We start from the raw sequence: 21,160 nt of genomic DNA on the forward strand, positions 1-21,160 counted from the left end.
AGTTGTAACTCCTAGTTTACTACTTAAATGGAATATTAGTTAAATGTTTTAATACCAGGGAGATGGAGCTGGACGAATACTGGCACAGCTGATGCTCAGTCTCATACACAGCCTGTGTTTCTATTGAGTTTACACCTCATCTCTGTGTCTGTATGGTTTTTCCAGGCACTATGGTTTCCCCTTGCATTCCAAAGATTTTTCTATTGTTAATTTGTAATATGAATTGATCTTAGTGAATGTGGTTATGTTCTTGAGTGTGGCCTGCACTGAGCTGGCAACTGTTCAGAAGATTATTTCTGGCTTAGATGCAGTGGTACAAGGATATAATGTACTCTGATATTCCACACCCTATAATTGGGCCTAACAGGTTAAGAAAATGGGTGGATCGATGTAATGTCGTGATTGGGCCTGAAGCTAGAATAAGGTGCAAGGCAGGGGCAAACCCTGGACAGGGTCCCAGTCCATCATAGGATGAACACACATGCACACCACATATACACTAGGGCCAATTTAGCATCACTTATTCACCTAACCTGTGAGTCTTTGGACAGTGGGAGGAAACCAGAGCACCCAGTGGAAACCAACACAGACATCGGGATAGCATGCAAACTCCACGGAGGAAGCCAGGACATGAACTCTGATCTCCTTACTGCAAGGTAGCGTTGTTATAACTGTGCCACTCTGCCATCCTAGATCAATGTTTAGAATGGAAAAAAACTGGTAAACCCAAATCCCAAAGTAACATTAATATATAAAAATGCATCTGTCAGCTAGATGTACACTAACGAGCTGCAGCAACAAAAGCCATGTCCAGTGTAGTACATCAAGGAAAAGGGTCACAGACCATGAAATCTGTAAAGCAGGAGTTAGTCTTGTGATGGACTGGCTCCCCATCCAGGCCCGCACCTAGGAAATTCTGGGCCCCAGGCAGCTGACAGAGTTCGGGCCCCTTTCGTGTTTCAAATATGTGCATATATTTTAAAACGCCACTTAAAGGGCGGGCCCCTATCTAGCTCGGGCCGCTGACAAGTGTCATGGTTGTCCCCCCCGCCAGGTGCGGGCCTACCCCATCCAAGATCCCTTTATTCAAACTTGGGAACAATATAGAACTGGCAATCAACTTATCACAAAGTCTTTAGAATATGGGAGAATAACTGTACACAAAGAAAAATGCATGCAGATGCAGGGAGAATGTACAAACACCATACAGTCAACAACCTGCTACGGGATTCAAACCAAAGACACTGGATCTCTGAGGTAGCAGCACTAATAACCGTACCACCTCATCAAGAAAAACAGAAAGATAACAATTACAAATTTTAAAATAATTATAAAGAATTGTTTATTCTGATGATTACTTTCCCTTTTTTAATAAACTGTCCTTAGTTTGCTTTCCAAGTCTTAGGTCAAATCCATATTTAGTCTCCATCTGGGAAAATTAATGTTACCGCAAACAGAAGATCTAGAGCTGTCAAGTAGGGTCTCCAAAACTCAAAGAAATAATCACTTCAAGCATACCTGGCAAGAGCTTGTTCCAGAAACTTGCTGTCTTGAGTAATTTTGTCCACCAACAGATTAAAGTCTCTTTGTAAAAGCTTGGCCTGTTCATAGACGGATTTAGGGACTGGGGATGGAAAGAGTGTGAATGGAGCATAGCTTAAGACCTGGGAAGAGAGAGGACTAGACATTAGAGTCACATAATAGCATAAAATCAGTCAAACAACTGCTTCTTTGGTCCTCTTCTAATTTCTTTCCCATTTAAACAGATATTCAACAGAGCCCCCCTTCAGTAAGAGTTATAAATTCTGTACTGCAGGCCCATCATTGTGGGTGGGCCTCAGGGAGCTGTCCCCCACCAATCAAACTGCTAGGTTTGTCCAGTAATGATTTTTTAATGAGAAGAAAATACTGTTTGCATAAAAATTATGTACAGTATATACCCATTCATTTACAAGAAAATTAGGTGACATTTTGAGGGTTCCTGCTAGGTGAACAGTTCCACCCCGAGTTGAGGTAATGTTGCTAATGTAATCTTTTTTTATATCCTCAGTTCAGAGGAGGTACAGCCAGAAGTTGACTGACCTTTTCAAATCACGAAACCACACTCCTTCCAGGAGACTGTACTAAAACCTCTCAAGTCACTAGAAGTGGACATTCACTCTAGGACCCTGGAAGACAGCACCTCAATTCAGACATGTTTTTTTTTTTTCTCTTTTGAGACCTTTTCTTTGCTCATGACAGATGTCGTAGTTTTGCACCCTTGCATGCCATTTATTTTCATCTTCTGAAATACCACCCTTCAATGGGGTTTTTAGGTTAGTACCCCAAATCATTGGGTAGACTCTACCTCTCGTTTATTTTGCAGAGTACATCCAAAGCCATTAATGTAAATCGATAATAAATACAAAGCTAACAGCATTATTTTCACATAATGACCACATGGATGTAAGAATGAGGTGGAAATCAATGCCATGTGTAGTCTGGCTTAGTGATGCTGGATTCTGGGTTTAAGTGTCTAATTAATATATTCTGCAGTATTTGATTAATATAACATTTGATGGATATGGTCTTATACAGAGAAATTCGCTTGAAAGGAAAGAGGCCCTGAATGTTCTGTTGTAACTCCCATTAGGATGAAGCAATCTGAACCAAAAAAATACTCTTTTTACCTTGATGTATGTGTAATCGATTGCATTACATGCAGTGCTGGAAGTGGTTTCAGTTTTCTGCCAGACAAGTTTTGACGCAGTGTTCCATGTTCCTGAACATATCAGCAAGTGTCTCGGGGGGAATAGCAGCAGTTTCACATTGGTCGTTTTTCTTTCAACTCTTCCACAGTGTGAGGCTTGTTCTGATAGACTTTTCCTTTAAGCATACCCCAAAGGAGGAAGTCTGATGGTGTCAGATCCAGTGACTGTGATGGCCAAAGTCCCTTTGTAATGACTCTGTTGCCGCATAAGGAGTCAATTTCTGCCACGCTACTTGCCGATGTGTGACACGTTGCTCCATCTTGCTGGAAGTAACTTTCCATTAACTCATGATCATCCAGTTGATTCTGACATCGCTTAAACGAATTGGTGACCCAATAGGTTTGCACCATGAAGCTGCTCAATACTGTACACCCCAAGTTGACAACCCAAGTCACGAAGTTGCCATGATGTTTATTAAGCATTGTCCTGATCAATCTCTTTTGAACATTTTTAAATTTAAATCTTCCGACAAGTGGACTGCACATGAGATTTAGGAGAGACTTGATGAATACCAAAGGGATACCAGAGTTTATGCCACAACACCATCACACCCTCCCTACATTATTAAGCCTGCTGTCCACACACAAGAGATATTGAACTGCCAATCAGAACAATTCAAATCTTGCCCAGCACTTCCCTCTACAGAGGTTCACATGCCTGATTGTGCTCAGCAGTCAGGAAATTACTGTATGAGGAGTTTGGTTAATTTAATTGACCGCATGTTCACACAGCAAACCCAGATGTCAGTTCACTCCTCACCCATGTCCAGACATTGAGACTCCTTTCCCAAGAGAGCTTGTAAGGTTTGTGGTGATTCCAAGCATTCTACTTTGTCACACTGCAGAAGATCTAATTTGTGCTTATGATGTATCACTCCAGGGCACTGGAAGAAAAACTGTCCCCATCAGAAGAATCAGGGCCATCAACTGTCTAGTGAGGTTCCTCAGGAGAATGAATAGCTCACATTTAGGGAGAGACAGTGTGAGTGGACAGCTAGATACCCTTCAAAATGAATGTAATTGGAAAGTTACGTATATATGGAGACTGCCTTGCTGGTGCACAATAGGAGTGCACAATGATTATTCAGAATGTTCAAAAGGTGCAAGCTGTTCATGAGCTGTTTTACACTCCTGTTATTGTTGGTGGTCATGTAAAGCTTCAAGGAATGCTAGATACAGGTTCCATGGCATGTACAATAAGTATGACTGCTTTTCATCAGCTTCAGGGTGCAGGACTTTTACCAGAAACAATACAACCAGCAGAGAAAGGTTGTTTTGATTGGCTGTGGTGGTCAACAGACACATCCTGAAGGTATTTATGACTTAGAGATGTGTCTGTATGGTGTCACCTGTGTTGTTCCTACTCTACTAGTACCAGGTCAGCATGTTGATCTCATTTTGGGCACAAATGTCATCAAATATTTGCTTCATCACATGAAAAGCCACAGTGAGTACTGGGACCTTGCTTCAAGAACTGGTGCCTAGTCACACCCTGATGTAGAACAGTTCCTTAATATGATGACCTGTATTGACCGATGGAGAGATGGGATGATGCCAATTAAGGTTGGGACAGTATTGTTAAAACAAGCTGTAACCCTTCTTCCTAGGCATGAATACTTGGTATGGGGGAAACTCCCTGCTAAGTCCCCCATTTCTCCAGGCAGTACTGTAATAGTAGAGGCCACTGCATCCAATGCTAGACCACACAAAATTTTAATGGGCAGAGTAATCGCTCCAATGTGGGGTGATAGGTGGATTCCGGTTAAGCTTCTTAATCTTTCAGATAAGTCAATTACTTTGAAACGGAATAGTAAAATAGCTGATGTGTCACCATGTTTAGCTGTGGAGGATCTAGATGTTTTTCAAGGTATTTTGTATGAAGACAGATGACAAAAATATAGACTCATCCCACAAGTGCCAGAGATTCTATTCTGGTACTACTCCTACTCTTGCTGAGTTTGGGTTCAGTGATATTAAGGTTGAAGACTGCCAGATCAGTAGCTCTGCGAAAGAAAAGCTTGTATGACTACTGATAAGAGTACAAAGACATCTTTTCGAAACATCCTTTGGACTGTGGAGAAGCTAAGGGCTTTGTGCATCGTATCCGTTTAACTGATGAGCGTCCATTTCATCTTCCATACCGTAGGGTGCCCCCTGCACATTATCAGAAGTTGAGGCAAGTTTTAACTAAAATGGAAGAAAAAGGCATAATCAGGAAGTCAGTGAGCGATTTTGCATCACCTTTGGTGATGGTGTGGAAGAAGGATGGTAATGGGCAAATTTGCACTGACTTTCGTTGGCCGAATGCAAGAACTTTGAAAGATGCTCACCCCTTGCCACATCCAGCAGTCTGCTTGGCTGCTTTATGAGGCAATTCTTTTTTTAGCACAATGGACCATACTTCTGGATGTTGCAACATTCCCATGCATGAAGAGGATAAAAAATACACAGCCTTCATATCACCTCTTGGTTTACATGAATACAACAGAATGCCTCAAGGGCTGTGTAATAGTCCTGCCTCTTTTGTGAGGATGATGCTCAGTATTTTTGGGGATCTGAATTTCACTAAGCTGCTATGCTACTTGGATGATCTCTTAATTTTTTCTCCTACTGAAGAATATGTATGCCCTTTGTAGTCTTCAGGTTGTGTTCCAAAGGTTACGGGAGAATAATCTGAAATTGGCCCCAAAGAAGTGTCACTTTATGCGGACGACTGTGAAATTTCTTGGTCATATTATTGACAGCACTGGTGTTTCAGTTGATCCTTCTAAGGTAAAAGCTATTGCTAATCTAACAACATGAGATCTAATGGAAGGTGATGGCAGCACTCCCTCTGTGCACAGAATTCAATCATTTTTGGGAATGGTATTTTACTACCAGTACTTTATTCCTAACTGCTCTACCATAGCCAAGCCTTTGTTTGCACTAACAGTGGGTTAGAAACGAGGAGGAAAATTTGCCAAGGACCAGAAAAGACAGCATGTTTTCGTTCACTCATACCATCTGATTGGCTATCAGAATGTAATACTGGTTTTCATTCACTAAAGACACAACTTCTTGAATCATTTGTGGTTGCGCATCCAGACTTCAACGAACCATTCATTCTTTCTGTAGATGGATCCCTTAACAGGCTTTTCTCAGCTTGTTCCTGGTGAAGGGAAGGCTAGACCAATTGCTTTTGCAAGTAAGACCTTAAGTGCAGCCCAAAGAAGGTATCCAGCATATAAGCTGAAATTCCTGGCTTTGAAATGGAGCATCTGTGAAAAATTCAGTCATAATAACCCGCTTACATATCTGTTAACTAAGCCTAAACTTGATGCATGTAAACAGTGCTGGGTGACTAAGTTGGCATCTTCTACTTTTGACCCTAAACATATCTCTGGCAAGCAAAACGTTGTGGCAGATGCACTAAGTCGAGACCTCTTTACAAAGTCAATCAGCAGCCGACTTTTAAAGGAACCATATTGTCAGTTATTATGTGAAGCTGAGAAGGTAGCAGAAGGAACAGTGCAGGAAGTGTTGCGAATGACTTGCCAACCACAACTACTTGGAAAGACCAGTTCACATCCTCAGCTAGACACTCAAATTAAGTTTTTTTATGACTGCAGTGAGATTCTGGCTTTGTGTCAGTGCTAATCAAACATCAAAGCAAATTGCTAAAAAACTTTGGGATAATGTATTTTGTGTTTATGGGGTTCCTGAAAGGATACACACTGATCAAGGTGCAAATTTTGAGAGTGACTTAATAACTGAATTGCTTCATTTGTCAGGAGTATCTAAGTCACACACGACTGCATACCAACCCATGGGGAATGGAGGGACAGAACGGTTCAATCGCACAGTTGGAAATGTGCCTCGTACCCTCCCTCTACGAGAAAAACACTTATGGCCTCAGCAGATTCAGGCATTAAGTTTTGCCTGCAATGCTACAGTGCATGAAACAACAGGATGTGCTCCATTTTTTCTCATGTTTGGTCGTGTTCCGAGACTACCTGTGGATGTTATGTTCAAACAAGTTTTGCAGGACCCTGTTGTAGTTGATTATAGTATATATGCAAAGACTTTACTCTCTGACTTGCAAAATGCAATGAATATTGCTCAGCAGCATTCCTTACGTGAGCAGCATCATCAGGCACAGCAATACAACAAAAAGATCAAAGGCACCCATCTCAGACCTGGTGATCGTGTGCTTGTGGCTAACAAGAATGAGCGAGGCAAAAGAAAATTAGCTGACAAAAGCACAGTGTTTACAGTTATGGATGGAAATCCTCAAAATCATGGGACATGAGAGAGTGGTACATAGGAACTTGCTACTAGATGTTAGTTTTTTGCCACTGACCCACTCAGATGTGGATCCTGAAGAGATTGATACAGTCTCTACGTCTTCATGCACCTCTTTTGGAGATTGTACATGCAATTCTTTCGCAAATGAAGAAGAAACTAACTTAACTCCTGCTGATTGTAACCAGGATCATATCAGCTATGCAGGTACAGGAGAAGTTACCCGTATACCCATGTCCAGGATGTTAGTTTCTCATTCGCCTGCTGTCACAGATAGTGACAGTTGTCAGACTTCCTGCTCTCCAACTCTGCCCTCTTATCTGGCAAAACGTGAGATAGAATGTCAAGACAACACTATGCAGAGATCTAATCAATCCTCCGATGCTCTGAGTGAAACAGCAGCCTCTCCATTTATACAGCCTGCTTCTTCTGTAGTCCCACACTTACTCTCAGGTGTAGTGTCACATTCACATGCTACTCAACCCGTACATAACCTTGCTTTTATTTCAGCTAGTTCTTTTAGAACAAAAACTGGTACGGTGGTTATATCTGTCAACAGGCTCATTGAAACTATGGTTCAGAAACCTTTTCTTAAGAGTGATTCCAGTTCAGTTACTAGTCATTCTTCATCTCTTTTTGCTCTGTTTAAACATTACATTTCTTTTCTACTGAGTTGCATACATGAATAAGATGTAGATGTCTATATTATATATTTCTGATACATCCTGTATATTGGAAAAGTGTTATGTTGCGTACCAGGCGTCACATTATTCTAAGGGGTTATGAAACCTGATCAACTTCATGTACCACTTAACCTTTTTTTTAGGGTAAATTTCAAGTTGAACCTGATGACTAAGTTGTCATTCATACTTGTGTCAGATAAAAGCAATCCATGTTGCTTGGTGAATAATCGGAAAGATTATCAGGATGTTGGTGATTTTCAGGAGGGGTGAATCTAACAGGTGTATAAAATAAAAAGTTTAGTTGTTTGGAGCTACACCAAATCCTGATAACATTTATTGTGTTACTGTGAGAGGAGGAGGAATCACAGAGCTTGAATTGTCACTTTTTATGTTCTCTGTTTAATATTTCAGACCATTAATAAAAAAGAGCAAACATCTTGAACTAAAGGGTGTTTGCAGTATTCTTTCGTGGTGGTTTGTACGGCACGTTGCATATAAATCACAGCGCAGAAGCTTTGAGGGTTAACCGAATCCAAAAGCCAGGATGCGTGCGGTGGAGACTGGTTACAGTAGCACCCAGAAGTTGCAAACGGAGGTTAAACGTCACTACGGCTGTCCAGCGCCTACCTCATCACTCCGACACAGGGGCCTCCCAGCTTGTTCAAAGCTCCATTTACCGAGGAGCACTCTGCACGTTGTTTCATTCAGATTGCTTCGTCCTAGCGAGAGTTATTACAAAATATTTAGGGCGTCTTTTGAGTGAATCTCCCTGTATTATGCCTGCAGCATCCTCAAGCATTTAATACATTTTGAGATGGGTCCACTTTGGTTTTGGGGGCCTAGGTTTAATGCTATTCTTTGATTAAATCTTGTTTGCCATCTGAGGAATGAATTAAGAACATGTATGTTATTTAGAATGTCCACTTGGGGCTGGGAGGTCCTTTTGCCTTGGGACCCCTGCAGATTTTGTTTTTTTTTTTCTGTCCTCCCAGCCATCTGACCTTATCACCGGACTAATCCGTAGAGACTTACTGTACATCATAACATTGTATATATGGATGCTACTCTACTTGTAATTTATCTGTTTTTTTAAGATCGTATACATTTGTTTTTAATTTGTTACTTAATATTATTGCCTAATCTTATCAGTTTTTTTTTTGTGTGTAACTTTCTCTTTGACATCTTGTAAAGCACTTTGAGCTACATTGCTTGTATGAAGATTCTCTATACAGTATAAATAAATGTTGTTATTGTTTTTGTCTGAAGAAGAAGTTGATGGGAGTTCATTTGCTGGAGTGTAGGATGTCTATTCATAATGGTGTTGATATCTTGGCATGATACAAACCATATCTTCAGTCTAGTGCTTGATTTATTAATATGTCAGTGTCAATGACTGATTCTTTTGACATCAGTGCATTATTGAATTATCTTGTTGAACTGAGACCGGAATTCATTCGATTTTATACCAGTCATACTGACTAGTGCCTGTTCACAGAAATAATAACAATAAATCGGCTAATTGCCATACTACAACATAGCAGAGAAATTGTGCACATGAAGTCTTGCAGACAAGACATTAAATGTGGAAAAAAAATAAAGGATAACAAATGCATTAACCATCTTAAGGATTAATGATCTTGATAGATAACGATAGTCACATTAGAAGTCAGTCAGTAACAGTAAATGTTAAGCAGTCTTGTAGCCTGAAGCCTCTGTTGTATCTGGTCAGGCTTCTCTGAATGTTGCAGTACCATCAGCCAGATGGAAGAAGAGCAAAAAGCCCTTGGCAGGAGAGAAAAAAGTCTTCAGTGATGTTCTGGGCCCTGCCTTTGCATTTCTTCCTATGAAAAATTAGCAAAAATCCCTCCATCCATCCATTATCAAACCCTCTATATCCAACTACATGGTCACGGGGGTCTGCTGGAGCCAATTCCAGTCAACACAGGGCGCAAGGTAGGAAACAAACTCCGGGCAGGGCGCCAGCCCACCACAGGACACACACACTAGGGATAATTTAGGATACCAATGGATCTAACCTGCATGTCTTTGGACTGTGGGAGGAAACCCACGCAGACACGGGGAGAACATGCAAACTCCACACAGGGAGGTCCTGGGAAGTGAACCAGGGTCTCCTAACTGCAAGGCAGCAGTGTTACCCACTGCGTCACCGTGCCACCTTAGCAAAAGTCACCCAGCTGAAACACAAAAGGATCATATTTGTGGACGAATCATGTCAATCCATTGATGGCATTGATTTATTTTTGGAGGTGACTAAAGTCACTGTTCTTAAAGATGCACTTTATTGATATGATGTTGACCTCAAAGGGTACTATTATGCATTAATAAGAATGTTCCACTTTGCTACCGTGATGTGGTGAATAATGTGATCATGTCTGGTAAAGAGTTCCATCTCCCTCCATCGTTATATAAATCATTTGCTTAAATTTGAAACTGGTAAATATATTCAATAATAGTGACATTACAACTCACAATTAGTACTGTATTTTGGTTATTTTGTAGGCAATCACATTTACTGATTCTGCACAGCTATAAACATTTAATACATTTTATGAATTGGCGATCCTTATTTGTTCCTAGTGTGTGCTTGGTGTGTGTGTGTGTGTGTGTGCACCCTGCGGTGGGCTGGCGCCCTGCCCGGGGTTTGTTTCCTGCCTTGCGCCCTGTGTTGGCTGGGATTGGCTCCAGCAGACCCACGTGACCCTGTATTTAGGATATAACGGGTTGGATAATGGATGGATGGATGATTTAAGTGAAACACATCCCCTTCAGTCTGCCATCTCTGAAGATCAGCAGATTGGCTCAAATGACCTCTTGAAGCCTTTTCAGTGAAAACATGAGTGGGGATAACTAACAATTTAAAGATATTATGAGTCATGAAATGAGCTCAAGGACTGCTTGGTTATGCTGACATATTAATTTTACACCAAATTACCTCCCACTGATATTGTTGTTCATCTTCTTGTTTATCACAACCACAGCAAATACAGTATATTGCATGTGTAATATTATATATCACCATATTATTTGGCTTCTGAATTTATTAGGAAACTAACACTTCAAGGCAAGTAAGTACTAACCATTGTGAAGATGTTACTGTAACACATGTGATGTACAGCTACAGGTGTTTATCCTGACCATAGTAAGAGTCAAGAAGAGAGAGAAATGGAGTGCTGGAATGGGACCCCGACTTCATTTTACCTCTGGTGAGTTGGGATCTTCTTTGGTTCTGATGAGGAGTCCATGCAGGAAGGCCGAATCCTTTGCCACAAATGCCAATTGCTCCAGCTGAGCTTCATCTACCACAATGTCAGAAAGGGCTGAATGGTATGCCATCAAGGGGGCTGTATGAAATCAAAGGCAGACTTGCATTAGGTAGTTTAAAAGATCATAAGATAATATTAAATATTCCAATAGTTCAATTTACTTATACAAATTCATCAGAATAATTGGTCAGCTCTCTAATTAAAACATGGTGTACTTTAAATGAATACTTTACTCTTCAGTTCTTTGTAGTTTTTTTTGATGTGTTTGTTATTTGTTTTCAAATTAATCTCTTATATTCTGCTTTTGGATGTCAAGGCGTTCATGCTGTTGCCACACAGTATTTTCACCCTGGCCATGTCACTAAGTATCTGGCGTTTTCATATTTTCCTTGTGCTTGCATCAGTTTTTCAAACACCTTTAAAAACACCACTGCTGCCTACAAATCAAAAGCCATACAAGTGTACCCCCACTGCTATAGATGATTTACAAAAACAAAGTATAATGATGGACAAATGACTAAATGCACCCCCATAATCACATCTCTGATCCTGATTATGTACTTTACTGAAAACAACGGTTGTTCGTAAAGAAAAGTGTTGATATCATTTTTGAGCACAAACATAAAAATCAAATGGTATTTCAAACAAGACAATGACATTCATTATACTCCTGAGCTCTGAGAAAGTATTCAGACTTCCTTTGCTTTGTGCACACCTTATGCTGCATATTTAATTTGAAATGGGAAATTTTGCCATTTTTGCCCATTAATGCACACTCAATCTTCTCATATAATACCCTACTGTGGCTGTCCATTTGTCTGTCCAGGATTTTAAATCACCTGTAGCTCACAAACCGTTTGACCTATTGACCTGACATTTGGTACACATATACTACGTGACGTCAACTATCCGCTTTCGGGGTGATAATTGACCTCCAAGGTTATTCCTATTTTTATATTAATTTTATTTTAGCCAGCGGGCGGTCATTCAGTTCTCATCCCTACCACCTTCGCCACTTCCTCTACCTCTTCACATCTTAAATCATTCTTGAAAAAATTCTGAGGATCAAATTTAAATAACAAGTGATAGAGAATGTTACTAGGGGTTTTATTTGTAAAACATTGCCTGAATTTGAGCATGAAAGTATGCATAGTGTGTCTAGTCTAGTTTTGCTTTCCTGTATTTCTTAAACACTTGTGTCTTTTATAGATGGATTAATTTTGTTTAATTAGTTAATCTGCCTGAAAAATTTTTAACCTTATTTAGCAAAAGCAGTATTACCTGTATTGTCTCATGTATTTATAAACTGAATTCAAGTACAGTCTAACAGTTGGTTATTTGTCTGTTTTTCATACTTTTTATAAATGTAGTTCATTAACTGGATGTAAAAAAAGGAAATCTTAGAAATCATTAAGTTAAACAGAAAAAAACTGACCCTACATGCATTTTGTTAAAACTTGTTAACAAATAAAATATAAAAGTACACACGTTTTGTTTAACTTTTCAAATATAATCACACCATATAAATATGACATAAAGTGTTTTACCTTAGATTGAAACACTACAGGCCTTCTTAAACTTGAAGAACTAACCTATAAATCTTCAAACGACAAAGATGCGTTTAAAGCTTCTTCCCCAACCAATAAAACTAGTTAAGTTAGACCCTCCCACCGCAGCACCTCCCAGCCCCGCTGCAGGCTCTAATCACACATGCAAATGCAACCACACACTAAACACTTTACAATTAGAGATCAGAGGACGTCGTATTCAGCATTTATTCATCATTTTAAGACTTTCATTGCATTCATAAAATGTCCTGCAGCATGCACCTTCTGAAACAAATCTTAATTAGCGGACATCCCATATAAAACTAATGCTCACCCTTACAAAAATAAAACATGGCAGCTGAAAAAATGTTGCCTGATCAAATTTAATACATCTAGATTTTTGAGTCTTAAGAAAAAGATTAACAGTAATCTACACTGTAGACCACTTTAAAATTGAATAATAATGTTGTGAATTTTCCTAAACTCAAAAATTAATTTGTTAAGCAAATGAACAAGCGATTCTAAATACAAAATTTGAAATTCTACTGCCAGTTAAATGAAGCAGTGGAAGGATGTTATACCGAGTCAGCCATTATTGATGCAATGAGAAGTCAAGCAAAATGGAACCTTTTATTGGCCAACTAAAAAGATTACCATATTCAAGCTTTTGAGGCAGCTCAGGCTCCTTCTTCGGTCAAGGTGTAATACAGAAACTGGAGTTCCCTGTGCTTATATAGACACACTAGGACAAATAACAACATTGGAAAACCTTTAAGTGGGTCATCTTCAGTGTAAAAAACTAACAGATCCCTTCAGCCTAAGATTCATTTAACAAGCAAGAGAGAAGAAAAATGAATAGTCAAGATCTTTTGATATGAAAACTGTCCAAAAAAGTCTTTTGACATGTTTGATGATTTTTCTTTACAATGTGGATCTGTAGTCAAATTGTCTGGGTCAGTCAGAGAGAAGTAAATAGTCCTCATATCTGGTCATAAAACTTTTGTCTCTGTTCAAACCATATTGTAATGTATTAAATTGTAGCATCAGTTTAACTTCCCATTCTTTTCTCTCATGTTGTGTCTTGACGTTCCCATAAGCACTGTGACCTTAAAGTCCTTCTCACAGTGTCCATGGCTGCTGAAGTGAACTCCTACAGGAACATCCTTATTGCCATGTTTAATGTGGAACCTGTGTGAATTCATTCGTTGGTGGAGAGTTTGTCCAGTTTCTCCTACATAGATTGCAGTGTTGGGACATTTCATACACAGAATTAGATAGACCACATTAGATGACCTGCAGGACCTTTCATGCAATGTTCTTGTCGGCAGAGTGGTATACCAAGAACATCGCATAAAAGGATAATTTTGTCCTGCAGGTCATCTAATGTGGTCCATCTAATTCTGTGTATGAAATGTAGCAACACTAAAAAAAGAAAAAGCTAAGCAACCAAAATAATGTTCTTTAGAAAAATGGAAATAGTAAAAGTCCTAACAAACAAAAATACTTTAATCTCTACATTGTAACAGACAGCCGGCAACTCAACCTGGCCGGGACACCCCTGAGATGGAAGGCAGCTACTTTTGGACACTGCCACCCCCTAAAAGCTAGATGGCAGCTCCCCAGGAGTGTAGCTGTGCTCCAGATTCCCACAGGGAATCCTGGGACTTGGAGTTCATTTTCTCAGCACTGTTGGGTGCCACCAGGGGCGCTGTGAAAGGACCTGGGGAGAGATATTTCCCTTATAGCCTGGAAGTACTAGGAAGTAACGAGGACGGAAGCCCCAAAGTACTTCCAGGCTGATTAAAGAATTGAGTTCTCCATCTGACCCAGAAGTGCTGGGAAGTCACATGGGAGGAAGAACAGAAGCACTTCCGGGTCAAGGACTACTTAAAGGACTGTTGGGAACCCGGAAAGTGTGCCAGGGTCAGGAGGTAGTAGACAACACTGGGTGGTGTGGAGGAGAAAAGAAAAAGAGAATATTGTGCTTTGTGTTGTTTACATGTGATCCTTCACCCTATGGTGTGGGAGCTCTTGTTGCACACAAGTACATACAGGGTAGATGGCACAAAGAGGCTTATGCTTCTCAGACACTCAGTAAGGCCAAGTAAAACTATTTGCAGGTCGAAAAGAAGGCACTTGCTTTCACAAGGTTCACAAGCCCCTAGTCAAAATTTTAGGTCCAAAAACAGCGAAATTCCTACTTTAGTTGCTGCAAGACCTCAAAGATGGGCATTAATCTTGGCATCTTATCAATATGTGATTCAGTTTAAAAAATCTGCCAAGCACAGGAATGGTGATGCATTATCAAGATTGCCGTTAAAAGAGACTGGTCTAAATTCAAGCTTAGAATACAGAGTGTCTTTCTTGGATGCTCTTCCAGTTTCAGCAGCAGATATGGCTCAAGCAACAGCTAGAAATTCAGTGTTGAAGAAGATGAATTTCTATACACTGAGTGGACGGCCACAGTAAGTGAGAATGTTATTTTCAGAAGTAGAGCAGAACTCACAGTAGAGAACAATTGTGTACATTGGGGGCTGAGAGTGGTCATCCCAGATTTGTTACATAGTACACTACTGGACAGGTTACATGGGGAACACTCAGGAATAGTAAAAATGAAAGCAATAGCCCAGAGTTATTTTTGGTGTTCAGGAATTGATAGGCAATTAGAGGCAAGGGTGGCTATGTGCAGATCCTGCCAAGAAAACAGAAATCTGCCAGAAAAAACACCTGTACCTTCTTGGACCTCAGCTGAAAGACCCTAGTAGAGGCTTCACTTGAATTTTGTGAAAAAAATTGACAGATGTTTTTATTGTTAGTGGATTTGTATTCTCGGTGGGTTGAGATTGAAAAGATGAATGCCACTACTAGCATTATGTTGGTTGATGTTTTGAGAAAACGACTGTAGATACTCGCGTATTAGTCGATCTCGCAGATAAGTCGAGTGTATTTTTAAGCCTAAAATTACGAAATTTATGACCCACGTATAAGTCAAGGGTAAAACTTGGGTTTTTTCATGGTCCGTTGTCTTAATAAGTACGGTCTTCTCACCAATATCTGCTACAGTTCGATTCCCCGGCATATCAAATGTCATTGGCGTTTCATCCATGTTACCAATGTTACTGAGATCAAAGTCATGCCTTTGTCTTTGCTTGATAATAAATTTATGAAAGGAACTGACCTTTTCTTCTCGATCTTTCGGCAGCTTCTGCGCGATTTTTGTTTGTTGACGAAGGCACAGCCCATATCTGTTCATATACCGCGTGTACCAGCCAGCCAATGCTTGAAATTCCAACAAAGGTTTATGTGGTGTTATGGGTCCACAGCTCTCTTAGCAAAGGCCGTTTTAGTTTTTAAATAAATAATCACTGCGCTCGCAAATTAGCGCGATCTGCGGTGTGGGCGTTTCTCACCTAGTGCACAGGTGGGGGACTGCCCACATCCATGATTGTTCCTGTGGCTAATGTGCTGCAGCTGCTATGTCCTCTCTGCATATAAAGAGAAGCGCAAGTCAGTTAGAGAGGAAGGAAAAACGGAGTAAAAAAAACAAGGAAGAGAAAGAAAGACGTGGGTGGCTGGAGAAAGCAGGAGAGAGAGAGATGGTGCGAGTGGGCGAGCGAGCGAATGAGCACTCGCAGGCAGCTGTGTGGAAGCCTGGGTGTTAGGTTGACACCCAGGAGTCAAAGTAGAAGTTGCACCCACTTCGCGATCATGTAGCGGGAGTGACCCATTAAGAAAAGACTGTCCGCGTAAGGCCAGGACAGCAGCGGGAGTCGGGAGGCTTGGAGGTGAAGTCCTTGGTGTGGGCGTCCTGGATGCCAAGGTTCCAAGTCTCAGGCCTGGGATGAGTGCCAGACCGAAGCCAGGATCGGGAGGACTTCAGACCTGTGTGTGTGAGAGAGAAAGGACAGCTGCTGAGAGAGCATCTCGCCTGCTGTAAAGCCCAACCGGGAGAAGCAGGTGAGACACTAGTTTAAAAGAGTCTTATTGATTTTAAAGACTGCTTCCAGCAACGTTTTAACCTCGGGTTTTTAAAGGATTGTTTTTCTATTTTATTGATTTTTAAACCTCCACATTTGCTTTATGGATTATTTATTTAATGAAGAGTTCTTTTGAATCACTGCACTGTTTACTTTGAACATTGATTTTGATTGACTGTTTTAAATAAAAGCACTGTGCACTGTGCCATTACCCAGATTCTATGGAAAATAGTGTTGCCCCATGGATAAGTCGACCCCGTTTTTTTGAATGAATTTTAAGGCATAAATGTTTCGACTCATACGTGAGTATCTAAGGTATTTGCTGCTGATGGTCTTCCGGAAGCGATAGTATCAGTCAGTAGTCCACAATTCAAGTCTGCTTCATTTTCTGAGTTCCTTAGACTAAACGCAGTAGGACACAAGATGTCAGCACTCTAATGTCCATAAAGCCATGGAGCTTCAGAACATTCAAAGAATGGTGAAAACATTCTAATAGTGACCCGACATTTGCGCGATAGACATATGAGCGCCGACAAAATAGCGCCCATTAAAACGCGGCGTCAAAAGCGCGCCGACAAAATCATGAAAGTTTCATTAAAAATGAATTACTAGTTTAAAGCATATATAATAATGTTTATTTTAGAAGTCAATATTATGAGACACGGCACGCAGATAGTCCTTAAGATCACGCCCTGCATATGTAGGAAGAATTGCAGCAAGACGTCTTGATAGTTGAGCGTATTTAGACTTGCTGGCTGCCTGACTGCTGGTAATATAATAAATATACGACGCGTCATGCCAACCCTCGACTGAGTTATTTGTTCACGGCATGCCATCAGCAGTTATAACAGTTATAACCTAGCACATAATGTGTACATAATGCGCACATACGCGTCCCACTCTCTTGGCCTCTCTCGTGATTTTGTCGGCGCGCATTTGTCGAAAACCAGTTAGCGAATTTGTCAGCGCGAATTTGTCCGTCGCGGTTTTGTTGCCGCTCATATGTCTATCGCGCTTTTGTCGGTGAACCCATTCAAATTACAATTGGGAAAACAAGCAGAGATCATTAGAGCAGAAGATAGCTAATTTCTTGTTTGTTTATCTTACTACACCTCACACCACAACTGGAAAGGCCCCTGTGGAGCTGTTTCTGAATAGACAGGTACAGACCGTGTGACCAGTAATGAAGCAAACATTTTACAAAGTTATGAGAGATAAATGAAAAGATACTGAAAATCAAGGCGGAACTAGAGAATTAATGCCCCAAAAGAGTGTGTATGATTGCAACGGACTGTTTTTATATATATATATATATATATATATATATATATATATATATATATATATTGAAGATCAGGTTTGAAATACAGCAGTTGTCAATTGGACTTGGCTCTGGACTCCCATTAGTTTATTTGTTGTGAGTGCAACCCTCCATTGAGTAACTTACCTCAACTGGTGCCCATTGTTCATATAAAAAAATATAGGAATGTAAATGTGAAGGAATGTAATTTCATATTTTCATAAATCATATTGTCACACATGTTTCATAATTCATAATTTGGGGCGGGTTTAAGGTCATGATTCATTCATTTGACTAAAGTTGGTTAGCCTTCCATCATGTGCTTTTTATTAATAAATACTAAAGACATGCCACAGGCACCTTAACAATAACCACCACAGCTTAACTTTGGTAAAAATAATACAACAACCCATAGCAAAAGTAAATTGTTCCATGTTCAGTACTTAGTTTTCCAACATATTTTGAATCCTATTATTCTTATGTCATGTGAAAAAAGGCTAGAAGAAGCTAGAACATTTTCAAAGAGAAGCTTAAGCATCAGTCAAACAGGGTCAAATGCTAGTAGAATACACCTTGGCACTGCTCTGTTCACATTTAACAGACCTTGACTCCCAGATCATTTACCTGTCATTACAGAGAATGAGGGTCCAGTGCTGTGCCGGAGGGATAAAATCATAATTTTGGAACTATAGACACTATATTAAAAAAAACTACTGTATTAAAAACAAGCTGTAGTCTGCCTTAATGACACTTTTTTGTTCAGTACGATGAACTTTAAAGGACTCTTCAAGGAAATTTAACTATTTATAACTACATTGTTCTTTCTTATGACCAATAATTTATGACTGTAATGCAGTTGTGCATTCTTTCCACCTTGTTTATCTGACTACATCTGTACATTCTTTCTTTATTGATATGTAAGTCATTTATGGCACTCTTAGTTTAAAACGATCAAGTTACAACATAATAGTAAAAGAACTAAACACAGCAAGAGATTGCACAAATAAAGTCCTAGTATCAAAGCTTTTAGACAGAGCCATCCATCACCAGGATAACTAGCCAGTCATATGTGTGTAACATCACAAGGTCCAACATCCCATGGGAATTTTTGAAGTAAATAGTGGCTCGTTCGAGAAACCAGAGACAGATGTCAGAGACAGAGACGTGTCATCTGGACATCAGAGAACTCAGGCCATGAATCAGTCTGGCTGCTAAATCAGAAACGCACCCAGGACAACATCCTCTTGACATTGGTGCTAATTTTCAGTAATATTTCTAAGACTGTATACATCCAGACTATCTATAGTTTCTATTATGTTTTCTTCAAATGGAATTTTATTTTAACAAATACCATGGTGCTTTCAAATATCTCTACTTTGTCTTTATATCCAGAGTGACTGAAATAATCCAGTAAATACAGGAAACCTGGTATAGGGAGACTGCCTCTTTTCTTTTCCCACAGGGTTATCAGGCTGAGGAAAGACGTTTGCAATACAAGAAGTGTGCGATAGAAGTAAAACATTATTGGTTGGTAAGTGGCCCATAACCAAAGGGTGTGTCAGTCTTCATATGTCTGGGACATTCTTGGTGATCAAAGCAGCATTTTGGCTTGGGTTTTATCCTGGGACACCCATATACTGTTCATACTGACAACAGTCAATCCCTAAGTGGAGTACTGAGGAGTGACAAGCATTGTAGGCATCCCTTATCAACAGTGCTAAAGTGGAAAGGTTCTGTGTGTGTGTGTGTTAGGTGTAGGGTGTAAAAGTAGACCAATTCAATGCCAAACTTAGTAAGCTTCACTCATCCCATGATAATACAAGCACTAAAGGCCTAGGAATCACAAAAGATCTTAAATTAGTAAAACAGGCTGAGCTTAAGAAAGGCTTAATAAAGAAAAAGAGAACAATGAAAACAATGAAAAAAGCCTATAGAGAAGAAACCATTAGCAGAACTCAAACCACAGTGTGAAACCCCAATAATTCTAAAACATATTTGCAACATAAACTATCCACTCACCTATCTGTTTTCCTAACCTGGTTATCCAGGGCAAAGTCACGGGGAAGCTGGAGCCTATCTCAGCAATCATTGGGTACAAGGCAGGAACAACACCCAGACAAGGCGCCAGTCCGTCACAAGGCAAACACGGGACAGCTTAGCAATACAAATTCACCTAACCTGTGCGCCTTTGGGTTGTGGGAAATTGATTAAATTAATAAATACTTTAAAAATAAGGAAGGAATCATAAGTTTACTTGCTTTATAAAAACTTACCAAAACTCTTCCTCTAAAATGTTTATGGCTGGATAAAATGGGAAAACTCACCAAAACATGTAAAGAAGATGTTTCCTGGGAGAATATCCCTCAAAAAACTAACTGAAGAAATACTTGATCACAAACGCACTTGACATCTTGATCCAAAGTTCCCTGATTTAAAAAAATGTGAAAAATACAAAATACACAAATGAAGATGATTATAATTAGGTGAAGCAGAAGATTTGAATTCTAAATTTATAGAAACTTAAAATTTTTAGGTTTGTTATTAATAAATATATATATCTCCTGATATACATAAGTGCATCTCACATTTAAAGAAATATAATTATTAAGTTTACTTCATGTAAAACATTTTTTAATTTTGAAATCAGCTCACTGTTCTAGGCAGAAACAATCTATGGCTTAGGCACAGTCCACTTTAGGACATTCTCACACTTGATCATAATCATAATCATAATCATAATGAAACAGGCACGTCTGGCAATACCCTGAGAAAAGGCCAAGCAGACAAGAAGAATGAGTTCACATCCAGGGGCAGCTGCTGTCTCTGTGGTGCTTTTCTCCATTCTGCCTTCATCAGAGATTCCTGTCAAATTTAAAATATTATACAATGGGCCATGTTCTGGACAATTCTAACCATATTTATTCACATAAAGGTGATCATTTCTGCATTTCTGCTTAGCACTCCAATCCACTATCAAAAACTACATTTGTGGTATAGCAGGTCCGTGCTTTAGAAAGAGTGGCTGTATTTTAATAAATACTAGGGGGCTTTGCCCCTTGCTTTCTTCGCGAGCCCACCACCTCCCCCCACTCTGGGGCACGCTACACACCAGCCACCACGTCTCTGCCGCTCATGTTGGGAAGGGGAGGGCTGAACTAACGCTTTGGAGATCACCTTCTTGCTTACTGCTCCTCCTGCCGTGCTGAGTGTTCTGCTTCTTGCACTGTGCGTCGACCATTTCAAAGCCTGTACAGCAGCTGTCCTTTTGTCTCACTGCTTTGTTTTGAGGGACGTTAAAGTGCCTCTCGTGGGACGTCAAAGTGTGTCTCGCGTGACGTC

General features: G+C 40.0%; 1 protein-coding gene across 1 annotated transcript; it reads right to left on the minus strand.

Annotated features, from left to right (window-relative positions):
- Positions 1-650: 650 nt before the first annotated feature.
- LOC120522754 (glutathione synthetase-like) lies at positions 651-20,822 on the minus strand (the record flags this gene model as incomplete). The annotated part of the gene is made up of 5 exons (XM_039743485.1): positions 20,585-20,822; positions 20,146-20,247; positions 10,933-11,075; positions 1,519-1,664; positions 651-689 (listed from the first exon to the last, which is right to left on the minus strand). Coding segments are annotated over exons 3-5 (320 nt in total), but the record flags the coding sequence as incomplete, so codon positions are not given.
- Positions 20,823-21,160: the final 338 nt, after the last annotated feature.

The sequence above is a fragment of the Polypterus senegalus genome, unplaced genomic scaffold (genome assembly GCF_016835505.1).
Source record: "Polypterus senegalus isolate Bchr_013 unplaced genomic scaffold, ASM1683550v1 scaffold_1685, whole genome shotgun sequence".
NCBI lineage: Eukaryota > Metazoa > Chordata > Cladistia > Polypteriformes > Polypteridae > Polypterus > Polypterus senegalus.